Genomic DNA, 24,722 nt, shown 5'->3' with positions numbered 1-24,722 from the left:
CATGTTGGGCTCCAGATCAACCTAAATGTATTTAAGTCACTTGGAAACTTTGGAGAAGCAGCAAACCTCCTCTCCCCCTCGCTTTCCTCAGTGACTGATGAATGTGCCCATTTATTTATATATCTTGTTCCAGAGTCGCCTAAAGATTAACTGTGCTAGGTTCAGGGCTGTTCTTCTCTCTTTACCCTGCCCCTAAATGTCTAATTCTCCTAGTCATAAAATTGTTTACTTGTGTTAACAAAGAAAAATTGGGAATGTTGTCATTACTGGATTAACTTCACTAAAGTTCTACAGTTATCAGGAGTTAAGTAACACAGGTGACACAGACCTTCTAGATCCATAAAAGTTTTCCATCCTTAGTCAGACGTCTATGGCTGATATAGAGATCAGACCTTCAGCTATATTTTCTCTCTTCAATTATCTGCAAAACATGCTAGATCATTGTACTCTCAGCATTAAGATTCAACTAAAAGCTCTCTGGGCTCCAACACATACCCTTCTTCCATAATCATTACGGCAAAAGCTGCTTTCCTAAAACTGTACCCAAAGAGACTAGTGACGATGGCAATATCTGTTAATGATGCTGGCACAAGTTATGGTTTGGTTCTCCAGCGGCTAAACTGAATGAGGCCCAGATCACTTTGTGAAAGGCACCCCCAAAGAGGTTACAAGTCACACATAGAGGGTTTTCTAGCCATAATCTCTGATCATGACTAGGTTATAAAATCTATAACGAAAGAACAAATTTCTCTTGCCCTTCAGGGCATAGTGCAAGACCCAGCTGTTCAATCAAGTCCTTATTTGATTGAAGTAAATGGGCCAACCTGGCTGAAAAGCATGTTAATATTTTAAATTTCCACGTTAACAACTGTACACACGCCCAGAGGCTGGGGTGATGACTGCCTCATAGAATTCTAAAAAAAAGTGGTAAGACTAAATAAATCCAAGCAAATTGGATTATCATTTGCAGCAAAACTGCCAGCAACGGCAAGGGAGAGAATGTCACTGATACATGTTCCTACTTCAGCAAGGCATTTGACACCTTCTCTTGTGAATTGCATGAGTGGTGTTAATTCAGGTTGGCTGGCCTGTGTTTTAAACATGGGCTGAAGGAGGGCACCCAGCATGGCTAGGCTGGGGCTCCACAACTGCCCTTTCTCTCTGAATATTAATCCCAGTGCTGCCCACTCATATGACTTAAAAGTCACTTCACCTTGTGGGTCTTAGTGTCTCCATTTTTGCAAAGAGAATAATAACAGCACTTTCATTTAACTCAGTGGGCACCTTTTGCCATTCAAGGAGCCTCCCATACTTAATGCACGTTCTTTAGTCTTGCAGTATCCCACTGGTAAGCGTTATCTTTATTAAACATGTGAAGAAAGTGAAAACGGGACCCTGAGATGACCCTGCAAATTACACTGCTAAGAAAATCGTCTGTAGGAGAGAAGATAGATTTCAGAGCCTTTCAAACCACTTTTACCTCTGCCTTTACGGTGTTCCGCAGTCAAGACGTTCATTGGGATCTTGCTTTGCAAATGATTGATAATCCCTCATGAGACCGTCGTAAGGACAGAAGGCTTGGGGAAAGGAGGAGGCCAGGGCAGTTCAGTAGCTTACTCCAGCTTGCACAGCAAGCCGATAACGGAGCTAATCGCGCCGGCCTTTGAAATGCTGACGTGCTTAATTTTTGCCTTTTTGCCAGTCCTTGGCTATATATCTTTTCAGAATAATGTTGCATATTGGGATATAGTATATGATTAGTAACTCCGGTGGAATACGGGAATGCCATGAAGCATCTGTCTTTCACCCCAGGCGCTCCCAGGGGCATATTCAAGCAAAGGAAATGGTCTCTAAAATCTTGTCTGACGAAACAGTTCTCCCCAGCCCCCAGCCCAACAGGCCAAGGTCATGACTGCCCCACCTAGTGAAACTTAACACTCAGACAGGATCCTTTTAAACTTCCTCTAAATTCAGACAGCATTGTTTTCATTAATTATTAAAATGGAATGAGTAATAATACTGGCAAAGAAAGAAATGCAGACTAAAGTTTTTCTTCTATTGAATTTCATGTATAGTTATGCCAGTAAGAAAATAAAATAGTATGATAAAAGGAAAACATTGCAACTATCTATTCAGTAGTTTTCTTACCTAACAGTTTGAACTTCAATCCTTGATTATAGTTAACATAGTACTTATGTACATAATTGTCCAGGGAGTCATGGTGAGTGTTAAACCAAATGCAAAGGGCACAATTTAGGTAAGTATTGCATCTCTGACATAACGTTTCCTCGATTTGTCTTTTAGTTTTAAAGCAAGCAATCTATAAAGAAAAATTTCAATTTTAAAAATACTAAAACATGGTAAACACATTTCACATATGAACGAACATTTTAACTTGCCAACTAAAAATGTTTCATTGTTTTAAATTTTAAACATAAAAATTCTCAGTGTGGTCCTGTGGGGATGAATGGAAGTAACTGCGCTTTTTTTTTTTTTTTTTTTTTTTTGAGACAGAATCTTGCTCTGTCACCCAGGCTGGAATGCAGTGGTACCATCTCAGCTTACTGAAACTTCCACCTCCCAGGTTCTCCTATCTCAGCCTCCTGAATAGCTGGGATTACAGGCGTGTGCCACCATGCCCAGCTAATTTTTTGTATTTTTAGTAGAGACAGGGTTTTACCATGTTAGCCAGGATGGTCTCGATCCCTGACCTGGTGATCTGCCTGCCTCGGCCTCCCAAAGTGCTGGGATTACAGGCTTGAGCCACCGCCCCTGGCCGATTGTTTATTTTTTTTAGAAATACAGGATAGGCCGGGCACGGTGGCTCAAGCCTGTAATCCCAGCACTTTGGGAGGCCGAGGCGGGTGGATCACGAGGTCAGGGATCGAGACCATCCTGGCTAACATGGTAAAACCCCGTCTCTACTAAAAATACAAAAAATTAGCTGGGCATGGTGGCGCGTGCCTGTAATCCCAGCTACTCGGGAGGCTGAGGCAGGAGAATTGCCTGAACCCAGGAGGCTGAGGTTGCGGTGAGCCGAGATCGCGCCATTGCACTCCTGCCTGGGTAACAAGAGCGAATCCGTCTCAAAAAAGTAAGAAATGCAGGATATATGTAGTGCTACAGGAGGCTGGAAACACTGTATCCAAAGGAAGCTCAAGTCAGAACAAATGTGTGCAGCTAAGTCCATGTGTAAGAGAGAGCTGGGGCGGACTGCAAAACTGGAAATTTCCCAAATCAGTGTCTACATAAAATATGTTTGTTAAAGGGCAAGGAAGAAAATATGCTAATTTGAACATTACATACATATTATTAAATCTTAACAGTAATGGCAACAATTAGAATTTAGATCAGCAAAAGATTTTTATGAGGAAGGAGAATTTTGTCAATGATTTTGCTTAGCATTCCTGGTGCATAGTGACGATAGATGGATACACCTTTAGTTTCATTATTGTTTTTACATTCTGTACGATTGTACCTGCTTAACTCCTGCACCAAGGCAGGTAGCTTCCAGGCCCCACCACTTCCTGTAGACTTAGGCCCTCAAATCTGCATCTCGGATGGCTTCCCGTGTTTTCCCAACTTCTCTGTGGCTCTCGGGGACCTACAAAACTCATTCCTCCCTTTGCAGATTTTTCGTGGCTTGAAGATTCTTGGACTTTTTTCCTTTTCTCTGCAGCAGAGGAAGTAGCACCACACTATGGGCCAGCCCTGGGGGACCTAGAAACATTTCCGCTCTAAGTCCTTGTTCTCTAGAGTTCCTCCACCTGCTCTCTGCCCCTAGAAAACAGGTAGCCTGTGCCCTCCCTTCACCCTCGCCCTGGGAGCTACTCAGATATATGCACACAGTGTGCGTCCTTTAGCTCATGCCTTACCCAGTCCACGGAAATCCTTGCCAGGTCAGTGGCAGCGGGTGCTTCATGCCTCAGGCAGACCCGTGAGAACCAAGACCCCTGGAAACACTTACTGGAGCTTCCTCACTCATCTCCATAGTTGTTCCAAGCTCGCAAACTAATGATAGGCATGACCCCAGAGTTCATGGTCTTGACCTGCCAGAGGTCAGCCCAGGCAGGCCTGCACCTGGGCTGTTGAGTCTGGCTGACGTTAGGATCTTAAAGCAGGGTCAGGGAACAGGGCCATGCTCCCAGCATCTCTCAGCTATAAATGAAGCCTGATCTCATCACGAACAAGAGATTGCCTTTCTGCCTAGCAATGAGAGTGGCATTTAAAATTCAATATCAGAAGAGATATTGATGAGATTAAAGTCCTAGAGGAATTGATTTATGAGGAAAGACCCGAGGAATTAAATATGTATAGCCTAGTGTAATAGGATATTAGGCTCTGAACACAATTTCATTTCTGTGACCCAGCATTCCTGCTATCAGTCATCTGGTGGGGTTCTCTCCAAGAGATGTTTCTCCCCCAGGGGTCACCGTGCCTGAGGCAGAGAGGGGGGCACCAGGATTAATACACTGGCCATAGGCTTGGTGACCCTCATACCTTGGTGTAAATTGAATGCAGTTTCATCCCCAGGTGGAAGCAGATGACATTTTAAACTAGAATAGATCTTGAGTAGTTTTACCAGCCCAAGTAACAAGAAAGTTCAAACTAGTCCAATTCCTTTTTTTTTCAAGGAGAAAAGGGAGCACTGTAGATACCAGATGGTAAATGACTGTCCTTCCCCAGAGACAGGTTCTCTGCTCTGTCAGAAATCCTGTTAGATGTGTTTGCCTTTAGGCAAAGCCTTGCTTTTTAGTTGTGATGATGTGCACATGATTTTTTACATCTCAAACTTTCTCTAACAATCAGGGATTAGCTCAGAGTTCACAGTGTAAGATGGAAAGCAAGCATAGGTAGACTCATCAGCGGACCTACGGCTGAAGTCAGTGAGAACCAAAACTCGATGGAGCAGTGGATGGTCTGGAGAGTCCTGGTGAGACATGAAGACACGGTAAGCTGTGGGGTGGGGGGCGGGGGGTGACAGGATCCCACCAAGAGAAAGGGATTAAGGGGTATATACTTCCATCTCAAGCTCTATAGTAAGACAAGGATCTGGCAGAGCTAGTTAACAGGTAGAGTTCAGATTGCAGGCTGAAATACTGGGAGAAATCAGGTTGGCAACAGGGTGCAAAGGTAAGAGGGGGCAGGACACTCTCATGGATATCACCACGTAGAGCAAATGTTTAAAGGACTGCTGGGATGACACCATCAGGCACAGTCACACCCACCATTGGCTTTGGTGAGAATCCTCTTTGGAAACCTCTGGACCTCATTTCCTTAGGTGATAGTCTTCTGGCCTTAAAGGAATATCCCACTGAGTAGGACATCTGCTATACAGCAAAGTTATGGCAATGGAACAACAGTGATTAAAACTGAGTCAAAAGAATAAAAATACATTGAATTTAAATTGACATTCTATGGATTCAAATATTTCCAGACTATCGTGAATATTCAGTGGTTCATGTCCAATAAGTAGAACAAGGTGTGATTCAAAATGGATCCCCTGAGCTCATTCTCCTGACCCCTAAACTGATCCTCGGAAGTCTCCTGGATTCCTATGGAAATCACACCAGTGATAGCCATTACAAGAGTATTTTGTACGGCCCTGACTTAGGAATCATGTACATATGAGAACCTTTGTGACCCAGCATCTAGAGGAGAGGCTACTTACTGTTGTTTCTTCTGTATCCTACACATTGCCCAGCCCAGTACCATGCACGTAGCAGGACCTCAGTGTTGACTAAGGGAATGAATGAATAAATATTAGCAGATTGTTTTAGAGCTGAACAAAGAGCCAAGCACTGGGGAAATCCTGAAACAAAGAGAAGAAAAGCAATGGGGTGTGTGTGTGTGTGTGTTGGCATCAGTCACTGTCTATATCTGTCTACCTTGTGTTAGGAGTTTACCTGACCCACCACCCACCAAAATTTAGAAAGGGTATTTACTCCTCCATCCCACAGAAGTTTCCCCAACCCCACACTATCCTGCCAAAGAGTTCCTGAATTATCACAATCCTGTGAGTTCCAGATTACAACGAGATGTGGCTGATATATTTCACCTAGGGTATTTGCACTGTCATCTATGACTTCATGGAACCAACCTTATATAATCTGCTAACTATAAAAACTTCATCTTGGTAGCAAAAGGATACAATTTAAAAAAAAGAAACAAGGAAGGGATTGTCGTTCTTAAAGCAAAGTCGAATTTACCACACTGCTCCCAGAAGTATACACAAAAGCATGTCTCTAACAAGCCTGGCTCCTAAGTGGAAAAGATGAATGTTTAGATAGAAGTCGTTGCTAGGAGGATTTGAAGTCTGGCATCTTCCGATTTCCATTACAAATTGACAGCTCAGTGTGGTTGCCAAGGTAGAAACCATGGATGAGGCAGGAAAATTGAGCTGTGCAAGTGGTAGGTCTCTCCCAGACAGTTTGAGCTTGGATACATGACTTAACCTCTATGTGCCCATGATTCTCCCATCTGTAAAAGTGGAAATGTGACCTCACTTATTCTAGGGCTCCAAATAACATTTGTAATGCTCTTTGAATTGTCGGAAAGAAAGATCCATTACATGCTGAAGTCTGCATCACCAAAGAGCATTACAAATGATCCCATTAAATCAGCGGCCTGGAAATATCAAGATGTGTCAGGTACAGCATTTATTTACCTGCTTATGGTCTGCCCGAGTGTTTCCACTTGATTGGCATATGGATAATTGTCTAATTGGAACACACTCAATTGTAACCACCAAAGAATGTAATAGTGCATCTGTTTAATGCCCCTCTCTCAAATGCTAAATTAAAATTATGCTGCCATCAGCCAATCCAACCAAGAGACTCTTATGATTAAGTTCTAGCTGCTTATGAACTTCTATAATTGAGGCACTTTAGTACTTAAAAATTCAAACTGGAAAGAATATTATAGAGACTCATAAATTTCAAGTGAAAAAGACCAGAATGGCTGACTTAAATGATCTAGTTGTGAACTACCTCCCTATTTTTAAAGGACCTCTAGTCAAATGAAGAGTAGCAGTTTTGAATCACTGTTGTTTTGAATACATAAATATTAGATTGTGAGTTTATACTTTGAACACAAAAGAGCGTGTGAAATTTGTAGAATGCACAAAACAGTCTAGGAGTATTGATTTTATTTTTCTGACCTTGGTGATTTTGTGCTTATTGTGGTGAAACTTAAGGAATAAATTACATAATTATAAATTCATTGATTGGACTTCCTTAGCCTGTTAGAACTATTTCTTTTCAGATTAAGGAGGATATCTGGAACTACTAAGTAATGAATCAAAATGTCTTAAATGAAACTACTGTTTTCCTCAAAAAGTTTTTTATATTTTTATGTTTAGAACAACGTATTACCCTAGTAGTTTATCATTCCTGGGGTGTTTTTGGGGAGGGTTGTTTTTGTTGTTATTTTGGTGGGGTTTTTTTGTTAAGTTAGATCATGGTTTAATCCCACAGAAGTGGAGAAACAGCAAAGTTTTCATCCCTTCATTTATTCATTCATGCAACACCTATTATATGTTAGAGGTAACCTGATCATTGACCTTAATATTGGTGAATGTAGTCTGGTTGGGGAGACAGATATGAAATGTGATATACCACATTAAGTGCTTTGGAGCAGGAAGGTAGATGAACCAACTTCTCTTGGGTGATTAGAGAACATTTTTTACAGAGGAAGAACCCAAGCCTACTGCATTTTGTAGTGTAGTAGCCTTGGACAAGAGCAGCAGGCCAAAGGCGTAAGTGGGAATGAAATCAAGTCTCAATGCCGGTACCCAACCATGTACCCAGTGAGGGGTTGTGTCTGCGATGATGGGGCTCTTTTCGGTTTTACAAAGGCATCAGCTGAGTTGATCTGGAGCCAACAGCAACATGTGAGGTGGCGCTTAAAGAATGAGCAGGAATCAGCCAGGCAGAATTCTGAGTGGGAAACTTACAAGTCATGGAAGCAGCCGGCATGTCTGGGGAAGGATGAGAAGTTCAATGGTTTACATTTTATCTACAGGGGTAGGAGAATTAACAGTGTTTTTAATCATGGGAGCACTTCAATCCATGGGAAGTCAACTCTCTCAGGAGTGTTGGATAAATGGCAGGGGGAGCAGGAAGAACCCAGAGGAGAGGAAATGGTCGCCTTTACTACCATAGCTAGGATGGGATGGAGAAAAGGTCAAGGAACCGGCAAAGGGGCTGTGAGGGTGATGAAAGGGCCAGCGTTGACTTCAAGGTTTTAATTCTGGATACCAGGGGAAGAGGCTCAGACTGGGTTGGGGTGGGAAGGGTAGGTGTGCTGATGGGCACAGTTGGAAACACAAGAAGTGAAGGTTCTGGTAGGTGGTAAGAAAGAAGCAGAGGCTGGAAAGGCAGTCCTGTAAAGCGTTAGCACACGTGATGTACTGAAAGCCATGGGCATGCATAGAATCCCCTGGAGAGAGCGCGTAGTGAGAAGAGAACCTGGAATACTAGTTGGCAGTTGGCAAGGCACTGGTGACTGTAGTGAGAACGGATTGAGCAGAGTGCTGGGGATTAAAGTTACATTATAGTAGACTCAAGATAAATAAGCATTACAGGATACAGTGGTTTTCACCCCCAGTTACACATTAGAATAATTACCTGTGAAGGTATTTTAAAGGATCAGTGCCTGTGTCCCACCTCTCAATATTCTGAGTTAACTGGTCTTCTGTCAGGCCCAGAAATAAGTATTTTTTTTTGAAAAGTTTCCCAGATAGTATTAATGGAGAGTCAGAATTGAGAACCACTGCTCTCGACTATTCTTTTAATAATTATGAATAAACTCCCATAGCTAGCAAGTATATGATGAGATACTTATCAAAGAAGTACAAAATTGTTCAAAGATGAAGAGTCTTGATATTTTATTAAACTGGCAACAATTAGAAAGCTGAATAATACTTATTGTTATTATTCAGTGGCACACAGAGCTCTTACCACTGACGGTAGGTAGACTGGCATAACCATCCCAGAGAGCAGCTTTGCCAAATTCACTCTTTGACCTACGAGTTCTACCACTGGAGACGCATCCCAGGGAAATTCTCCCATAGGGCCATAAGGGAACCTGCACTAGCATGTTCCAGTGCAGGCTTGTATACAGCAGGAAGAATTGGGGTAATCTGAATGGCCTTCACTGTGAGAGTGGGTTGGGTGAAATTGGATGGATGTACTCCATCGGAAGCATGGATTAGATACGTAAAATAGTAACATGTATGTTGCAGACCTGCATGTTCTGCACAGGTATCCCAGAACTTAAAGTATAATACGTAATAATAATAAACAAGCTCAGTAAAATCGCAAGGGGATTTCAAAGTTTCCTTTTATATAGCACATTTGGGGAATAAAAAGGGAAAATCTATTAGGTTTTTTAATAAATTCATTTATTCATTAACAAAAAAATAGTACATGGATGGATCTTTTTTTTTTTCTTTTTTTTTGAGACGGCGTCTCGCTCTGACACCAAGTGCAGTGGCACAATCTTGGCTCACTGCAACTTCCGCCTCCCAGTTCAAGTGATACTTCCGCCTCAGCCTCCAGAGTTGTTGGGACTACAAGTGCTCACCACCACACCTGGCTAATTTTGTATTTTTTAAAAATAGAGATGGAGTTTCACCATGTCGGTCAGGATGGTCTCGATCTCTTGACCTCATGATCCGCCCGCCTCGGCCTCCCAAAGTACTGGGATTACAGGCTTGAGCCTCTGCGCCCGGCCAATCTTAAAAACATAATGCTAATTTAAAACATAGTACAGAATAAGAAACATAATATCACTTACATAAAAATACATACAAAACAAGGACAATATATGTTTTGGAAAAACAAGTTGAAATAAAAATCTAGACACTATTTCATTGAAGTGATTGCCTGCACATAAGAAAAGGAAACACTGATAAGAGTGAAGACATTTCATTTAAAAAGTGTGATTCCTTGGGAGGCCGAGGCGAGTGGATCACGAGGTCAAGCGATCGAGACCACCCTGGTCAACATGGTGAAAGCCCGTCTCTACTAAAAATACAAAAAATTAGCTGGGCACGGTGGCGCGTGCCTGTAATCCCAGCTACTCAGGAGGCTGAGGCAGGAGAATTGCCTGAACCCAGGAGGCGGAGGTTGCGGTGAGCCGAGATCGCGCCATTGCACTCCAGCCTGGGTAACCAGAGTGAAACTCCATCTCAAAAAAAAAAAAAAAAAGAAAGTGTGATTCCAGGAATGGATGAGGTAAGAGGGAGGCTGAAGGAAGAAAAGAGGTCAAGGGAAAGGGGTGCATATGAGTGTATGTGCGTGTGTTTTAATAGAAGAAAGGGTTGTAAGTGTGTGGGTGAAATACAGACCCATACGCTTCTCCCTCTTATCTATGCAGTGTTGCTAACAGTCGGAAGTTGTGTCCAAGTAGTGTTCCTTTCTTTGCTCTTCCCTGATCTTAAATTCATTTGACTTTTTCTCATTACTAAAGCAGTATGTGTTTTACAGACATACCAGAAAACTGACAAGCAAAATAGAAAGATCCATGAACCCACCCACCCAGAAACAGCATCCAGATCCCTTCCTATGAATATGCTGCAAAGTTAAATTTTGTAACCGGAATGTCTTTTTTGCTGAGTAGTGCTTTGTGAGCTTCTCCTGGGTCATAAGGAGACATTAGTGCAACTTCATTCTAAATGGCTGCCTGGTGTCACGGTACACCATTATTAACGTCCAGCTCCCTTCTTCTGTACATCAGTCATTTTTGTTTTTGGCACCCCAAACGCTGCAATAAGCAAACTTAAGCTACCTACCTTTGAAGAAGATTTTCTTGGCTCATTTTTCAAAAGAGGTTTAAGGATTGGATTTGAAATTGTCTCAGCAAGTAAAATTCACTCAGCATTACCCAAGTCAGAGTACCTGTTCCCTTTGGAATTGTTCTGGGGCCAGTCAGGATTGTGAGTGAAGGAACAGGGCCATTCCCCACTGTCTGGACACAGTGTAGGTCCTTGTCACTGTGCCAAAGTGCAATACGGGCTCCCTGGTTTCTATACTTTAATCAGTGATGCACAATTCAATCCCATAAACTGTTGAGGGAGCCAATGTGGAATGTATGCATTGCCTCAAATGTGATTGATTATTTCATGGGTAGGTGGTGAAATAGGATGCACTGAGCTTTTAGAAAATTTCAAGAAATCACTGTTTATGCTACAGGACCAAAGCAGGTTCTTATGTTTATACCCAGTGCCCCAGTAGTTAGCAGAACAAGCAAGCCCAAGGGAAAGTGCAGTGTGTTTTTCTGAGTACTTCCTACCCTGCAAAATCCCCCCAAAGCAGTAGTTTTGGAGATTTCATTTAATCCTTCCAGTTGGTAGGTTTAAGCCTGAGGAATCCAGTGCCAGTGTTTCTCCGGGCTTTGATGGTTAGGAATTGGCCAGACGGCTCTGCAGCCAGCTTGTCAGGCCCTGAAGAAGTAGCCTGGCTATTGGAGACGGGTCTCTTCATGGCAGGAACCCCCTATCATTTCTAGATCATTACTACAGCAACCGAAATGCACTTCTGTCTTTTCGAAGAAGCTCGGAATAGTCAGAGCTGTTTCCAGGGCCTGTTTTGCCGCTCTTGAATGCATTCTCCAACCTATGTATATGTTAACACATAACCACGTCCCAAAGAATTCACACTGCGCAGCGCTGTGCTTTTATCAGACAACGAAAGCCTTCAGATGAGTTACAGTTGATAGGGCAAGGGAAGCTCAGGGCTTAGAAAAATCCCTTCAGTGGCCCTGCTTAAAAACAGCAGTGTAGGCCATAGCTTAGTGTTTTGACAGTTTATATCAGCAGTTTTCTCAGCTGATATATTGATTGCAGTTGGACTTCAGTCCTGCTGATCTAATAAAACATCACCATCATAACAGAGAAAGTAAAAGGATCTTTTGTGGTCCCAGCCGCTTGGCAAAGTAGCTTTGTAGAATCACTGTAAATCTAGCTTGACCGTAATATGTGAAATGAAGCAATATTGGACAAGCTAATTATATTTTTATTTAATTTTTTCATCTATTATGTTATATATTAGCACAACCCTATATATTTTTTACAAATAGGCATTTGCTCAAAGGAATATAATGATGCCTTCACAAATGTGAAAACAAGTTTTCTACGTCAGTATCACAAACAACCTAACAGTGTGTCAAAACCTGCAATGCCCCAATACCTAGTGGAGAAAACACACAAGGTCAACCGAGGTCTGAATTCAGCTTCAAGACATGTAAAAATCTTCTACTTGTAATTTTGAATGGATATTACGGATATTTTTAAATCATCTGGTCTTCAGTCCTACTTACACTAAATATCTTTTAATTTCACAGCAATTGCTAACCATCCAGGAGGAATTAAACAACAAAAAGTCAGAATTGGAACAAGCAAAGGAAGAGCAGTCACATACACAAGCGTTACTAAAAGTCCTCCAGGAACAAGTAAGTGAATGGAACAGCTCTGATTTATGAATCGGTTCAAACACCCCAATGCATACGTCCCTCGTGCGTCACCCGTGCAAACATTTACTGAAAGTCATCTGCAGGACAGTAAGCCTGAACCCTGTCAAACCTCCTAGCAGCTTTCTGTGCAGAATTTATAATCTCACTCCTGTACCTGTTTGGATTGCCCACGCCTGCCAGTGTTGTGTGAAAGTTTCTTCCAGAAGACAACCAAATTTTGATAAAGTTTCAAAATATTGGCAATGAGGTATGTGTCAAAGTTTCAAAGTAGGCAGCAGGTTTCCTCTTAAGTCTAACAGTGAGGAAATGAGTTTAGCATAACCCATGAGACTCCTGCAGACACAGGAACAAGGACTGATTCATAGCAACACTTAAAAAATATCCTCCCTGTGTATCAGGGTACTTATCTAACCATGATGAGCAGCAGACCTTTTATATGAAGTTTGTAAATCTGATCATTTCATGCTGGCTTTCTTTGATACGAAAGTGTGGTCTGACATTGATAAGTGGACTGGAAAGTATTGTCTTACAGCAGGGTAAGACGGAGCACTCAGCTGGCAGCAGAGTGAAATCTAAGCCCACTGTCTACACGAGAGGAGCCAGGAGAGCTCTTGAAATGCCTGCCTATTTCTGGCCTTCACTTGCTGCCAACAATATATGAATGGTAATTTGAAGGAAAAAGTTGCATTCAGTAACCCCAACCCTCTGTGGGTAATGAAATACAGGTTGTTTTAAATTTTCACCCATACATCATGGTTTTATATTGTATAAATAACCTTACACTGTATAAATAACTTCAAAGGTGACATTTGAGAATATATAAATGTCACTTTATGAGTGGTTTTTTTTTTCATGCTTTGGGGTCCAGAAAATATCTTTTTAGTTATTTTCTCCTAAAGGTATGATTGATTTGTGAGGGAAAAGTAAAGATATTAGTTTATAAACTTTGATAGCTTTGGAAGAAAATGCTTCATAAAACTAATAATTATCTTTATGTGATGGATATAGGTTCAGGAGCATGGACTGAGGCTGACACTATGATTTCAGATATAACAAACTGAAGTGAAAAATCTAGTTGACTAAATTCACAATGGCCTGTAGTTGAGGAGATCTGAAATCACTGCCCCTTCCACTGTTATAATATGAAAAGATTCCCAGCTTTTTGGAACTGAGTTGGTCCAAATTTGCTCCAGATCAACCAGATATAGCTCTGAGCTTTTGTTTTTTCTGCTCTCTCGCCCTGATTTTTTTTCTTTTAGATACTTTGACTGGAATGGGGAGGGGTGAATATCTCTTTCCTCTGAATGACTCAAATCTTTTATTTTGATTTTAAGTCCAAACCCTAGTCATAAAACTAGATTCTGAGTTTTACAGAAAGTATTGACATATCTTGTTCTGGCATGCATTTTTAAAGAGCAGAGCACACACAGGCACGGGTGAAACATCACACTTCACTCTCCATTATTTAAAAAAAGAGAACGTGAAGAGGATTGGAAACAACTAAAATCGTTAAAGACCTAGAAAATGCGATTGAGAAGGAAGAGTTTTGAATCTGCAGTATTAATTTAAATGGGATAGCTCTTTCCAAGCAAAGACACCAAGAATCTTTAAGCCTGAGACACCAAATATATTTGGGTGCTGGTACCATTACTGAGCTGTCCAAGAGCCCCTCACTCGCTACCCCTTGGTGGTTCTTGCAGAAGGGCCGTGCAGTGTACGGGTTCCTTCCAGGCCCCTGCACCCACACAGATGTGCACTGACAGCCACACCTCTCACCTCCACTGATCATTGCCTTTGAGGCTTTCTTTGGATTTGCGTAGAGTAACTCCATACGCAAACAGTTTCAGCGGCCACATAGATGTGGCCTAAACAAATGGACACATGAGGGGAAAGATACACCCTTCTCTGAAGATTGAGGATGTTGCTATTAATGGGATTGCCCCTTGCTGGGAATCCTGACAAGGCAGACCTTTCCCACCCTCAGGCCCCACCCCTCCAGGGAAGGACAGGCCACTCCCTAAGCTCTCAGTCTTCCCATCTGCGAAGATGCAGCTTCTCTAGGTCCCTCCAGGCCCCTCTGGCTTCTGCCTTTCATCTCCTTTGCAATGAGGATAGCTTTCTACATCTGGAGCTTGTTCACAAACCTAAGTTTCATCAGACAAGATGTGCAGCCCTACCTGGGGGAGAGTAGCAGCCAAAGGAAAGAACAGGGAGCTGAGGGAGCAAGAAAGCAGCAGCTGTCCTGAGCTGCCGCTCCAAGGAAGGAGAGGGGCGATGGGCAGCAGGAGCGGTTTCCTCCCATGGTTCTGGCTACGAAGCAAGTGGAGTGAACCATGCCCGGAGACAGGGAGTGAGGGAGAGTAAACAGGAGCAGAAACAGCAAGGGCAGAGTTAGAGGACATCATGGAATAGGAAGAATGGAGTTTAAAGGGAGGAGAGTAACCGGCACATTTAGGTTGCTGAGCACGTAAAGGTGGAACAGACGTTCACAAAATAGTCCTTTACTTCTGCTGAGAAAGAGCAAGACCTTCTGAGCTAACCCCACTCTAACTGATGGGAGCACAAACTACAGGACCTGAGGTGGGATGAGCAGACGGGTTGATGAAGAGGATGATGATGAGGGACACCTACAATAAGAAGCCTTCAGCTGGGAAAAGAGCGAGGGGATTTTAGAAAGTCCTTTCGTGTCCTGTGATAATAGGTAGTATTCCTGTCACTGTAGCACACCTCTGCCTTGTCATATACGCCATACATCGCCCATGCTCCCCTGTCTGTCATGTGTAGAAACATCAGTGATGTTGCCCTGAAGAATAGTGGGCAGATTTTTTCCTTAAGTGGGCGTGATATGGAAATGAGCCAAAGAGCCTCTGGTCCATAATCAACTAGTTGATCCTCCGTTTCTTCATGTTACCATTCCTTTGGCAAAGCCCCTCCTTTGGCATGGAGTAGGTAGGGCTTGTTAGCTGGGAGTTTAAGACTGGCTTTGCAAATCCAAAGACGCTTTCATTTTCATGTGCACAAATAGAAGGAACCAGTGTTCTGAATCAGACACATTGGTGGTGTATGAGCATTGACTTCCTTTCAACTCTTAAGTAGTATTTCCTGCCATGAATACTTTGTATTAGACCTAAAAAGGATAATGGAGGACATGCTGCTTCCTAAGGCAGGAAAAAGTCCTGGCAAAACAGCTGCGAGCCCGCTCACCCTCTCCCTTTGCTGTCGGATTCTAAATGTCTGTTTTGAGTCAGGACAGGATAAAATGCCAATTAAAGGGTTTCTGAAACCTCCTGATAACCGATTACTCCTAAGCTTCTGAGAAAGAGAAGTGTTTTCAAGTGTTCACTGTTAAAAATCTCATTTGAGAAATATCGTGTCTTCTAATGCTTCCGTGGCCAAGGAGATGTCATCCAAACTCTTTCTCTACCAAAGAAGCAGCCGTCTTTAGGCCTCCAGAGATGTCAGTCATTCAAATACATTCTCAAGGAAGACATGTCTGGTAGCACAGCAGCGTGTTAAAAGCGACTAGAAATGCATCGTTCACGAATAATCGTTAATATAACATCATTTTGCTGGTGGCAACTTGCAAACACTGCAGGGTTTAAATTAATAGGAAATGAAATCATTTATTATTCCTAAGAACCAATTTTATACATTTTATGCCTATGGAACTGCTTTCTAATCTTATTATTTAAAAAATTATGACCAAGACCCATTTATTCTTTTGCCAGGCATCAAGCTTCATAAAATATTGCTCTCAAACTGGCTCCAATAAGGCTCATTAGAAATATGTGCTCCATCTGTTTTACCTCATTGGAAGTTTTATAAAATGCAACCTCAAATAAATCAGTTAACAAGATGATTTACTTAAGAGATCTGCTTGCTTATTCATTATTTTCTTTTGTGTTGTTTTTCCTTAAAATTTGCAGTTAAAAGGTACCAAGGAATTGGTCGAGACCAATGGCCACAGCCATGAGGATTCAAATGTAGGTACCACAAACCTGGTATTTGCTCTTCTTGCTTGATGTTGGTTGACATGGGGATGTGGCACTTTATCTACAACTTAGAGGAAATCAGGAAGCTCTGCCTCTCAGCAATTTAAGATTAATTTATAGGGTTTGGTAAGAAAATGTGGTTGACAGGCAGTGCTATTGTTAGCCTAGTTTATCAAATGTCAATTTAGAAGTAGTGAGCTGATCCCCACCATCAAAAAATCTAATCTCAGTGAGTCTGTTTGAGCTCTTAATATTTCCAACACTGCGACTGATGATATAGTGGGAGGGAAATGGAGAGAGACCCGACAGGGTAATCAGTTGTTCACTGCATGTGTATTCATTAAGTTTACCTGCCAGCAAAGGTGGTACTTAAATGACTGACATGCTGAAAAGATCTCAGAGCAAACCCCTTCTCTCAGAACAGCCCTTGAAATTTCACCTCTTTCCTGTTCCTCACCCAGAGCAGTAGCCACGGTGCATCCGTCTTCTTGATAGAGAATCGTGTGCGATGGTACAAGGTCTCAGCTGCACCACGACTCCCTCTCTTAGTTTTCCCTGAATATCCAGTTGTCAGAATGAAAACAAGTATTCTTTTTGGCTTGAAAGTTCTTTAGTCTCAGATGGAATAGTATACCATGTAGATCATTGCCTCTCCATATGTTTGATGATTTTGTTTTTTTAAAATCTCTCCGATATCTGTATGTATTTGATCATCCTCGTCATAGGAAATGCTTACTAGGCAGTTCTTTTCACAGAACACAGAATTAGACATGATAATGAATGCCTGATTACACTGGAGCTAGTAGAAATTATATATTTCTTGTTCACTTTTGTTTTAATTATATACAACAGAGAGCATGATATTCAGAGCATCAAAAAATCCCACTTACTCATTACTGCTCCTAACCAGCAGACATTTAACATATGCTGTTTGTGAAGGACTTATATGTTCACAGGTGCTCTGCTACCTTCCAGGAGGACAGAAATGGGGATAACAAAGAAATATATGGCTTGTTGTCCGCCCTCAGGGAACTTATAACTAAGTTAACGAATTAAGAAACACATGATATACAGGAGGTGATTAGCATACAGGAAGTTGAGGCAGCTATGATGTGATATAGTCTGAAATCCAGACTTTGCTGCTTATCAGCTATGTCAGCTTGACAAGTTATTTAACCTCTCTGAGCTTCCTTTTTCTCACTTGTAAAAAGAATGGCAAAGCCTATCTAAAAATCATGTCATAATATTGTAATGAGCTACGGTCTGGGAAAACCTTAAGGTGGTTACTTGTATGATTTCTTTGTGCTAGATAGTCAAGAAAGGCTTCATGGATCTGTGGGACTTGGGTTTGGCTTTGGGGAGGGAACCGGATTGAGAAAGTGGAAAGCCAGAGGAGGAAACCGTTCATACAGAGCTCCTCACAGGCAATGTCGTGTGACATAGTTTGTCTTTGCACTCTCATGTTCTGACCCCTGTCCTTACCCTAAAGCCCTTCTTCAGGATCCTATCTTTGAGGGACTGCCACATTCTCAACCAGGACCTACCTATCCACTCCACATAGGGCCAGTCCCCCTGTGGCTTCCCGGGAAGCTGCTCTCTCTTCCAGTAAGCCAAAGGAAGTGGGCCTCCATTTTCTAGTCTGTGAAATGGGGATGGTATCTCCTACCTTGCCTTCCTTAAGGCTTATTGTGAGAAGCAACTGAGATCATGTATGTGGACGTACTTGTAATTGTGAGGTTCTATCTAAGATGTGATGATTATAAATTGATCTGCTGATTGAATTAAATTAGATGATGCATGGAAAGACAGGCTTAACACAATATCTAGCCCATAGGCCCTTTTTGAAAGCATTTGAAAGTCATTACTATTCAATGGAAAAAGTAAAGGGAGATAATCTTTGAGGTCTTTGTCCTTCAGTAGGAAAGTTTTCAGCTTTTGAAGATACCAATCTAGAGTCTACGATGCAGGTTTGGTAATCAACTCAAAGGAATGACTGTTGAGAGATGGGGTCTGACCCAGTAGGAGGGAGGAGCAGCACCTCGACCTAGGGTGGCGGAGATACTTGTGAAGTGACAGAGCCTGACAGTCCTTGCCAGTCACTGCAGGCCGCCACCTCCCTTCCTAGGCAGACAGCTGGGCGAATGTTAACAGTCACCACCTGTTGAGTCAGGGTTTCCCAGTTGGTGGATTATTCACTCATCCTCTTTTCTGTCTGAACTTTGTCTCTCTTTGGCAGTTTCCCCAGTACCTCTACTAGGGCATGCGAAAAGGAAGAAATAAAAATCAGTTTGCCCTCACATTAGGAGCACTAGCAAAACATTTTGCAAATGTATTCTTAAATGTCTGAAATGAAGTCTACATCTCATGTGAAGCTGCCACCAGCCTTGTGGTGGTCGAATCAGACTGAGAGGGTTTGAATCCGTTTTGATTACTGAGTAGACATGTGACTGAGGCAAGTCATTTGAACTTTCTGAACTTCACCTTCCTCATCTGCGTGCTAAGTGAAGCCACGTACGTTAACTGAGCCTAGAGTACATATTCAACAGGTATTCATTATCTTTATGCATCCGTAATATTTAATATAGGCTGGGCGTAGAGGTTCATGCCTGTATTCCCAGCACTTTGGGAGGCCGACGTGGGCAGATCTCTTGAGCCTAGGAATTCAAGACCCGACTGGGCAACATGGTAAGGCCTCATCTCTACAAAAACATAAAAATTAGCCAGGTGTGATGGTGCGCACCAGTAGTCCCAGCTACTTGGGAGGCTGAAGCAGGAGGATCACTTGAGCCCAGGAGGCAGAGGTTGCAGTGAGCAGAGATCACACCACTGCACTCCAGCCTGGGTGACAGAGCGAGACCCTGTCTCAAAAACAAAAAAGTATTTAATATAGCTGAAAGGACTTTGGCAGGATAAATTTTAAGGCACGCAAAGTTGAAAGCCTCTGGCCCAAAGGCTATTGAGTGAGACAAATACATTATTTTTCTTTACAATTATTTACATCTGGGGGCAGGAATTTTATGCATCATCATTTATTAATAATAGTTATACAGTGGACTGGCGCCAGCTTAGCTGGGTGTTCTTGTGAGAGCTGACAATTAAAAAAAAAAAAAACTGTTTTACTATAAAAGTAGAAAACAAAAGTATGTTTGAAGCTTGCAGATAATAGAAAAGAGTACAAAGGTAAGGGGGAAGATCTCGGTATCTCATCACTCACATAACCACCATTGACATTTTATTTTCGTTTTTTCCAGTCATGTGCATGTATATGACCAAAGGGAAAAACCCGTAAATACTGTCATCTTGTCTTCAGTTTTGTACCTTTTTGATTTTTCATTATATCGTGAATATTTTTCTTGTCACCAAATGATCCTCAAAGACATGATTCTTAACGGCTCTATAATGTAGATATGAAATAATTGAACCATACTCCTGTGCCAGGCATTTAACTTCCTGTTTTTGCTATTGTAAATAATTCTGTATTAACATATCCGTAAATCTTGGTGGCATCTCATATTTGTTTCTGGGGGATTCTGTATATTAATCGCTCTGTGGTGGAGTCTAGCAGGGAGCTTCAGACTTCTGGAATTGCCTGGCATTCAGGATGCTGGTGTGGCTGCTGTTCCCTTACAGTGTCCATCAGTCGTCCTGAAGGGGTGCCCTGAAGGATATGCAGCATCTTGACTTTCCTCGTTTGTCTTCGTATCAAGACTGATCGAGCTTACGGTCTGTTAGCATTACTTTCCTGTTTTTATGTTTTCCTGTGTACCACCAGAATCTGACCAACACATTATCCCGCATTCTTGAGGTCTCGAAACAGATACACCCTTTAAAAGCCCAACCCTGACCCCCCATCACAAGACCTTCTGCAAATGCATGCCCAAGAGAAAAGTTTTCTGAAAGCAGATTTCAAACTGTTAGGGCCAGAAACTGAAGTCAGCCGCAAAGGTCCTGCTCTCCCACGGGACTTGCGCAACTCACGCTCACGCTTGCTGGTTGCTTTTCCTTTGTATTTAGAACTGGATAGATTGACGACAGGCAATTCAACTATTTAAGTGTAACCAAGTTGAACCTTTATTCCAGTTTCTTTAAGGATTTCAGTTGTTTCCGACCCAATTTTCTTTCCTGGAAAGCAGAGCTATACATTTTCTTTTCCTCTCTGTCTCTGCGCTATCTCCGTGTCCCTAGGACTGCTGAATAACCAACCTAGTCCCTGGTAACCGTGTGTAACAGACATCAACATCTTAAACTATAAAAATAAGTAAATAAATACCATGGTCTTATCTTGCCCCTTTTTTGATGACTTTCTTCCCAGCAGTATCGCCACATATGATCCTTGCATGAGTGTGTTTGTGGAGGGGAAGGAGGCGGAGGGAGAACTGTAGGATCAGGTAGGAGGCATGAAGTGCAGTGACCGCTTAAGCCAGCGATGTTTAGAGCAATTTGGTCTGAAAGCTTTCCATGAATTTTCTCTCCTCCCGTCCTTGTTTCTGTTACAGGAAAGTTGCCACCTCACGTTCCTCTATTTGCTCAATTCACACTCCCACACTGGGGTTAAAGAAATCATTTGCAATTTGTAAAGAGATTTAATTGGTGATGCTGAAGGTTGCCACTGTCCACCCGAACGCCCTTCCCGTCCACCAATAAAACAAAAACACAAAAGAAAAAAGACTTTTCCGTTTTTCACGTCACCTCTGTGAGAAAGTAAATCCTAGGAGCTGTCTTTAAATCTGTCAGAGTAAAGACGTTAGGAGCGTATGGAAGAGATATGTGCAAAGAACATTCTTCAAGTTTAGTACCGCGTAGCAGAAGGCTATCGTTAACCACGTATTCTAATGATGTATGTGAGGGAACCTCCGCACGTGCTGAGCTCTCTGCTCGATTTCTGAGTGTAGCTTCTACCCTTTAGGCAGGGAGGCGTGAGAGAGAATACATTCTGATGTACCAAACAAGGTGAGAAAGAAGAAGACAACCTCTATGGAAGAATGGCGCCATATCTTCAAAGGGGAAAAAACAACTCAACTTGGATTCTTTCTTCCCACAACTTGCTGCCTGGTCTTAAGGGCCCTGATCTTGAACTGGGAGAGGAGCAGACAAAACAGAAAGGGACAGATAGAAGGTTTCGTACCTCCCTCACCCCAACCCACAGCTCTATCAAAAGGAGAATGAGCCTAGATCCAGTAGGACTGAGCCTAGCAGACACCAACATGGGACCAGAGGTGTCGCAGCTCTTGCGTTCTGCTCCATATGTTTCCCCTCCCAGCCTTCCTCCCTGCTGCGCTCGACCTGTGCAGAGGCCTCGTTTGTCCCCACACAGCCTGACATCACTTTCTACTCGGTACACCCACCAACGTTCATTGAGGGAGGCAGCAGAGTGTAGAGGTTATGAACAGATCCGGACGTCAAGCAGCCCAGTTTCAATCTGGGTGACCCTGAACCCCTGCGCCTCCATTTTTTTCACCTCCAAAATGAAGGTAATAATATCCCTACCTCGTAGGGTGACTGTGAGCCTTGCTTTGCAGTGCTGCTGTGATCAGCACATGTTTGACGTTACTCTTATTCCAGCCTTGGACACACGGGCCTAGGTTCTGGAGACACGGTGGTGATTAATAAAGACTTGGTTTCTGCTCCAACGTGGAGCTGGCTCCCTGTCCTCATGCCTTTCACTTACCAAAACTTGCTATCCTGTTTCATTCTATCAGGACTCATTCTCTGCCTACAGGTCAGTGTAACCGTGAATTGGCTTGAGGCAATTTATTTGTATGGTTCCAGCAATTTTCTGGAGACAAGACCTTTTTTTGGAAGGATTGGCTCCAGGGCAGGCTTGGGAGGAGAGTCTGGTAGGAGTGGGGCACAATGAATGGTACAGAGAACTTCATGGTCTCCAAAAAGCTCAACTGGAAAATCAGGAGCCACTTTGTCTTCCCTTTAGAGAGGGATGGGCCTCTGTATGTGTCTGAGGTCACCTTTGCTCTATAGATGCCTAAGTCAGGAAGGTGGACTTCTCATGGACTAATATTTCCTTTGCCCTATTGGATATATTACCCTGCCCACATATTATATGCTCATACCCAGAACTTGCTCTTTCCCTCCAGTTATAGCCCCTGCAACATTATTGCTTTTCTCCTGCCAATGCTTCCTTCCCCATCTCCTCCCCGCCCTCTCTCTATGCCCCTGCCCCCATGCATCTGCCTTCTTCCAGCTGTTTCACCACATTTTCTGCTGTGAATTAACTGCATGTGTGCACTTCACTCTGAAACCCATAGTTCCATCTGAAAAAATCCACATCCCAATGCAGCACCCTTGAAAAAGTCAATGATTGCAAAGGGACCTTGTTAGGATATCCCCATCCCAGCATGTACAGAGCTCCAAAGAAGGATTAGAGAGGGAACTGCTGTCAAGAATGGACAGAAGCTGGCTCATGGTGAGTGCTCTTGTGTCCACTGAAGGCTCAAAGAAGCTTCCTTCCCAGACATCTCAGTACTAATTTACTGTGTTTCCACTGCTGGAGCTAGAAGTTTGTCCTTTTTATAAGGGCAGGAGTTGGTGGTACCTGCTTGGTCATTAATGAATTTGGAGCATGTAAGGGTATTAGCAGATTTAATAAAGCTGACAGATTGAGTTTAGAGAAGTGAAAATAACTTCTTCCTCCAGGCGGGGTTAGAGACACTCAGGCAAAGGAAACAAATTTCAGTGCTGTGTGAAATGGTCTGACGTGGACATGGATACCTGTATAGGTAAAACCAAGATCTAAACAAAAGTTACCCCTTTTGGAGACAGAATGTCCTTCCCCAGAAAGGTTCATGATAATCCTACCAGGGGTAAATGCAAAAGCAGTTGTTTAGAATGGAGAATGGTAACTTTTATAGAGCTAATATACATATAGATAAATACACAAAAATAATGTTATCCTTAAAGTACCATTTTCTTTCTGTAGAAAATGTAGAAATGCAGAAAAAAATAAGGTAACCATTTGCCATCTCACCACTCACAAATTAGTTTCCACTTCTTTGTATTTTCTTTCTTTATGTGCATGTATATACATTTTCACCAAGTTTATAGCATATCACATGGACAATTTTACAACCTACATTTCTAAATTTATCAATAATGAACATTTACTTACGTTATTAAATAGGTTTTAAAAATACATTTTATCAGTGCATGATAGATGCAGATGTTTTTCGGCACCTGTGATATTTGCATATACTCATATAATGTATAGTGATCAAATCAGGACAATTGGATATCCATTGCCTCAAATGCTTTTCTTTATTGTGTGAGCACTCAAACTCTTCTCTTAGCTACGTTGAAATATATACAATAGATTACTGTTAACTCTTGTCAACCTACTAATGAAACTCTATTCTAAGTTTGTTCTTGTATCCAATAATCAACCTCTGTGCACCCCTAACCCTGCCTGGCCTCTGGCAACCAATCTGCTATCTTCATAAGATCCACTTTTCTAACTACCTTATACCAGCGAGGACACGTGGTGTTTAACTTTCTGTGTCTGGGTTATTTCACTTTACGTAGTGACCTCCAGTTTCATCCACATTGCTGCAAATGACAAGATTCCATGCTTTGTATGGCTAAATAGTATTCCATTATGTATATATACCACGGTTTCTTTATCCATTCATCTGATGATAGACACTAGGTTGATTCTATATTTTGACTATTGTAAATAGCACTGAAATAAATCAGTATAGGTTTTGGTATATTGATTTTCTTTCTTTCGAATATATACCCGGTAATGGGATTGCTGGATTATATGGTAGCTCTGTTTTTACTTTTCTGAAGAACCTCCATACCGTTTTCCACAACTTTGGTACTAATTTACGTTCCCACTAACAGTATACTAGGGTTCTGCTTCCTTCATATAATCACCAACATCTATTATTTTTTGTCTTTTTGATAAAAGCAGTTTTAACTGGGGTGAGATGATATCTCACTGGTTTTGATTTGCATTTCTCTGATGATTAGTGATGTTCATCATTTTTTTTCCATATAACTTTTGGCCATTTGTATGTCCTCTTTGGAGAAATGTCTAGTCAGATATTTTGCCTATTTTGTGATCAGATTATTTGTCTTTTTGCTATTGAGTTCCTTATGTTATATAAATTCTTTATATTATGGTTCTTAATCACTTGTCAGATGGAGAGTTTGCAAATATTTTCTCCCATTGTCCTGCCAATGCTTTTCTCCTGCCAATGCTTCCTTCCCCATCTCTACCCCACCCTCTCTCTATGCCCCTGC

At 42.1% G+C, this 24,722-nt stretch overlaps 1 protein-coding gene across 22 annotated transcripts in view; it reads left to right on the top strand.

The window, feature by feature from the left end:
- The window catches only part of ENOX1 (ecto-NOX disulfide-thiol exchanger 1), a 626,515-nt gene that overhangs the window by 535,725 nt on the left and 66,068 nt on the right, over positions 1-24,722 (top strand). For 21 of the 22 annotated variants that reach the window (XM_035302561.3, XM_035302569.3, XM_078375363.1 and 18 more), the window contains 2 exons: positions 12,346-12,453; positions 16,401-16,457. In XM_035302561.3, coding sequence (XP_035158452.1) covers positions 12,346-12,453; positions 16,401-16,457 — 165 coding nt within the window. The remainder of the gene's footprint in view (positions 1-12,345; positions 12,454-16,400; positions 16,458-24,722) is intronic. The other variant, XM_035302562.3, reaches the window with a different exon arrangement.

The sequence above is a fragment of the Callithrix jacchus genome, chromosome 5, assembly GCF_049354715.1.
Source record: "Callithrix jacchus isolate 240 chromosome 5, calJac240_pri, whole genome shotgun sequence".
Lineage (NCBI taxonomy): Eukaryota > Metazoa > Chordata > Mammalia > Primates > Cebidae > Callithrix > Callithrix jacchus.
This window is presented reverse-complemented; position numbering and strand designations above follow the sequence as displayed.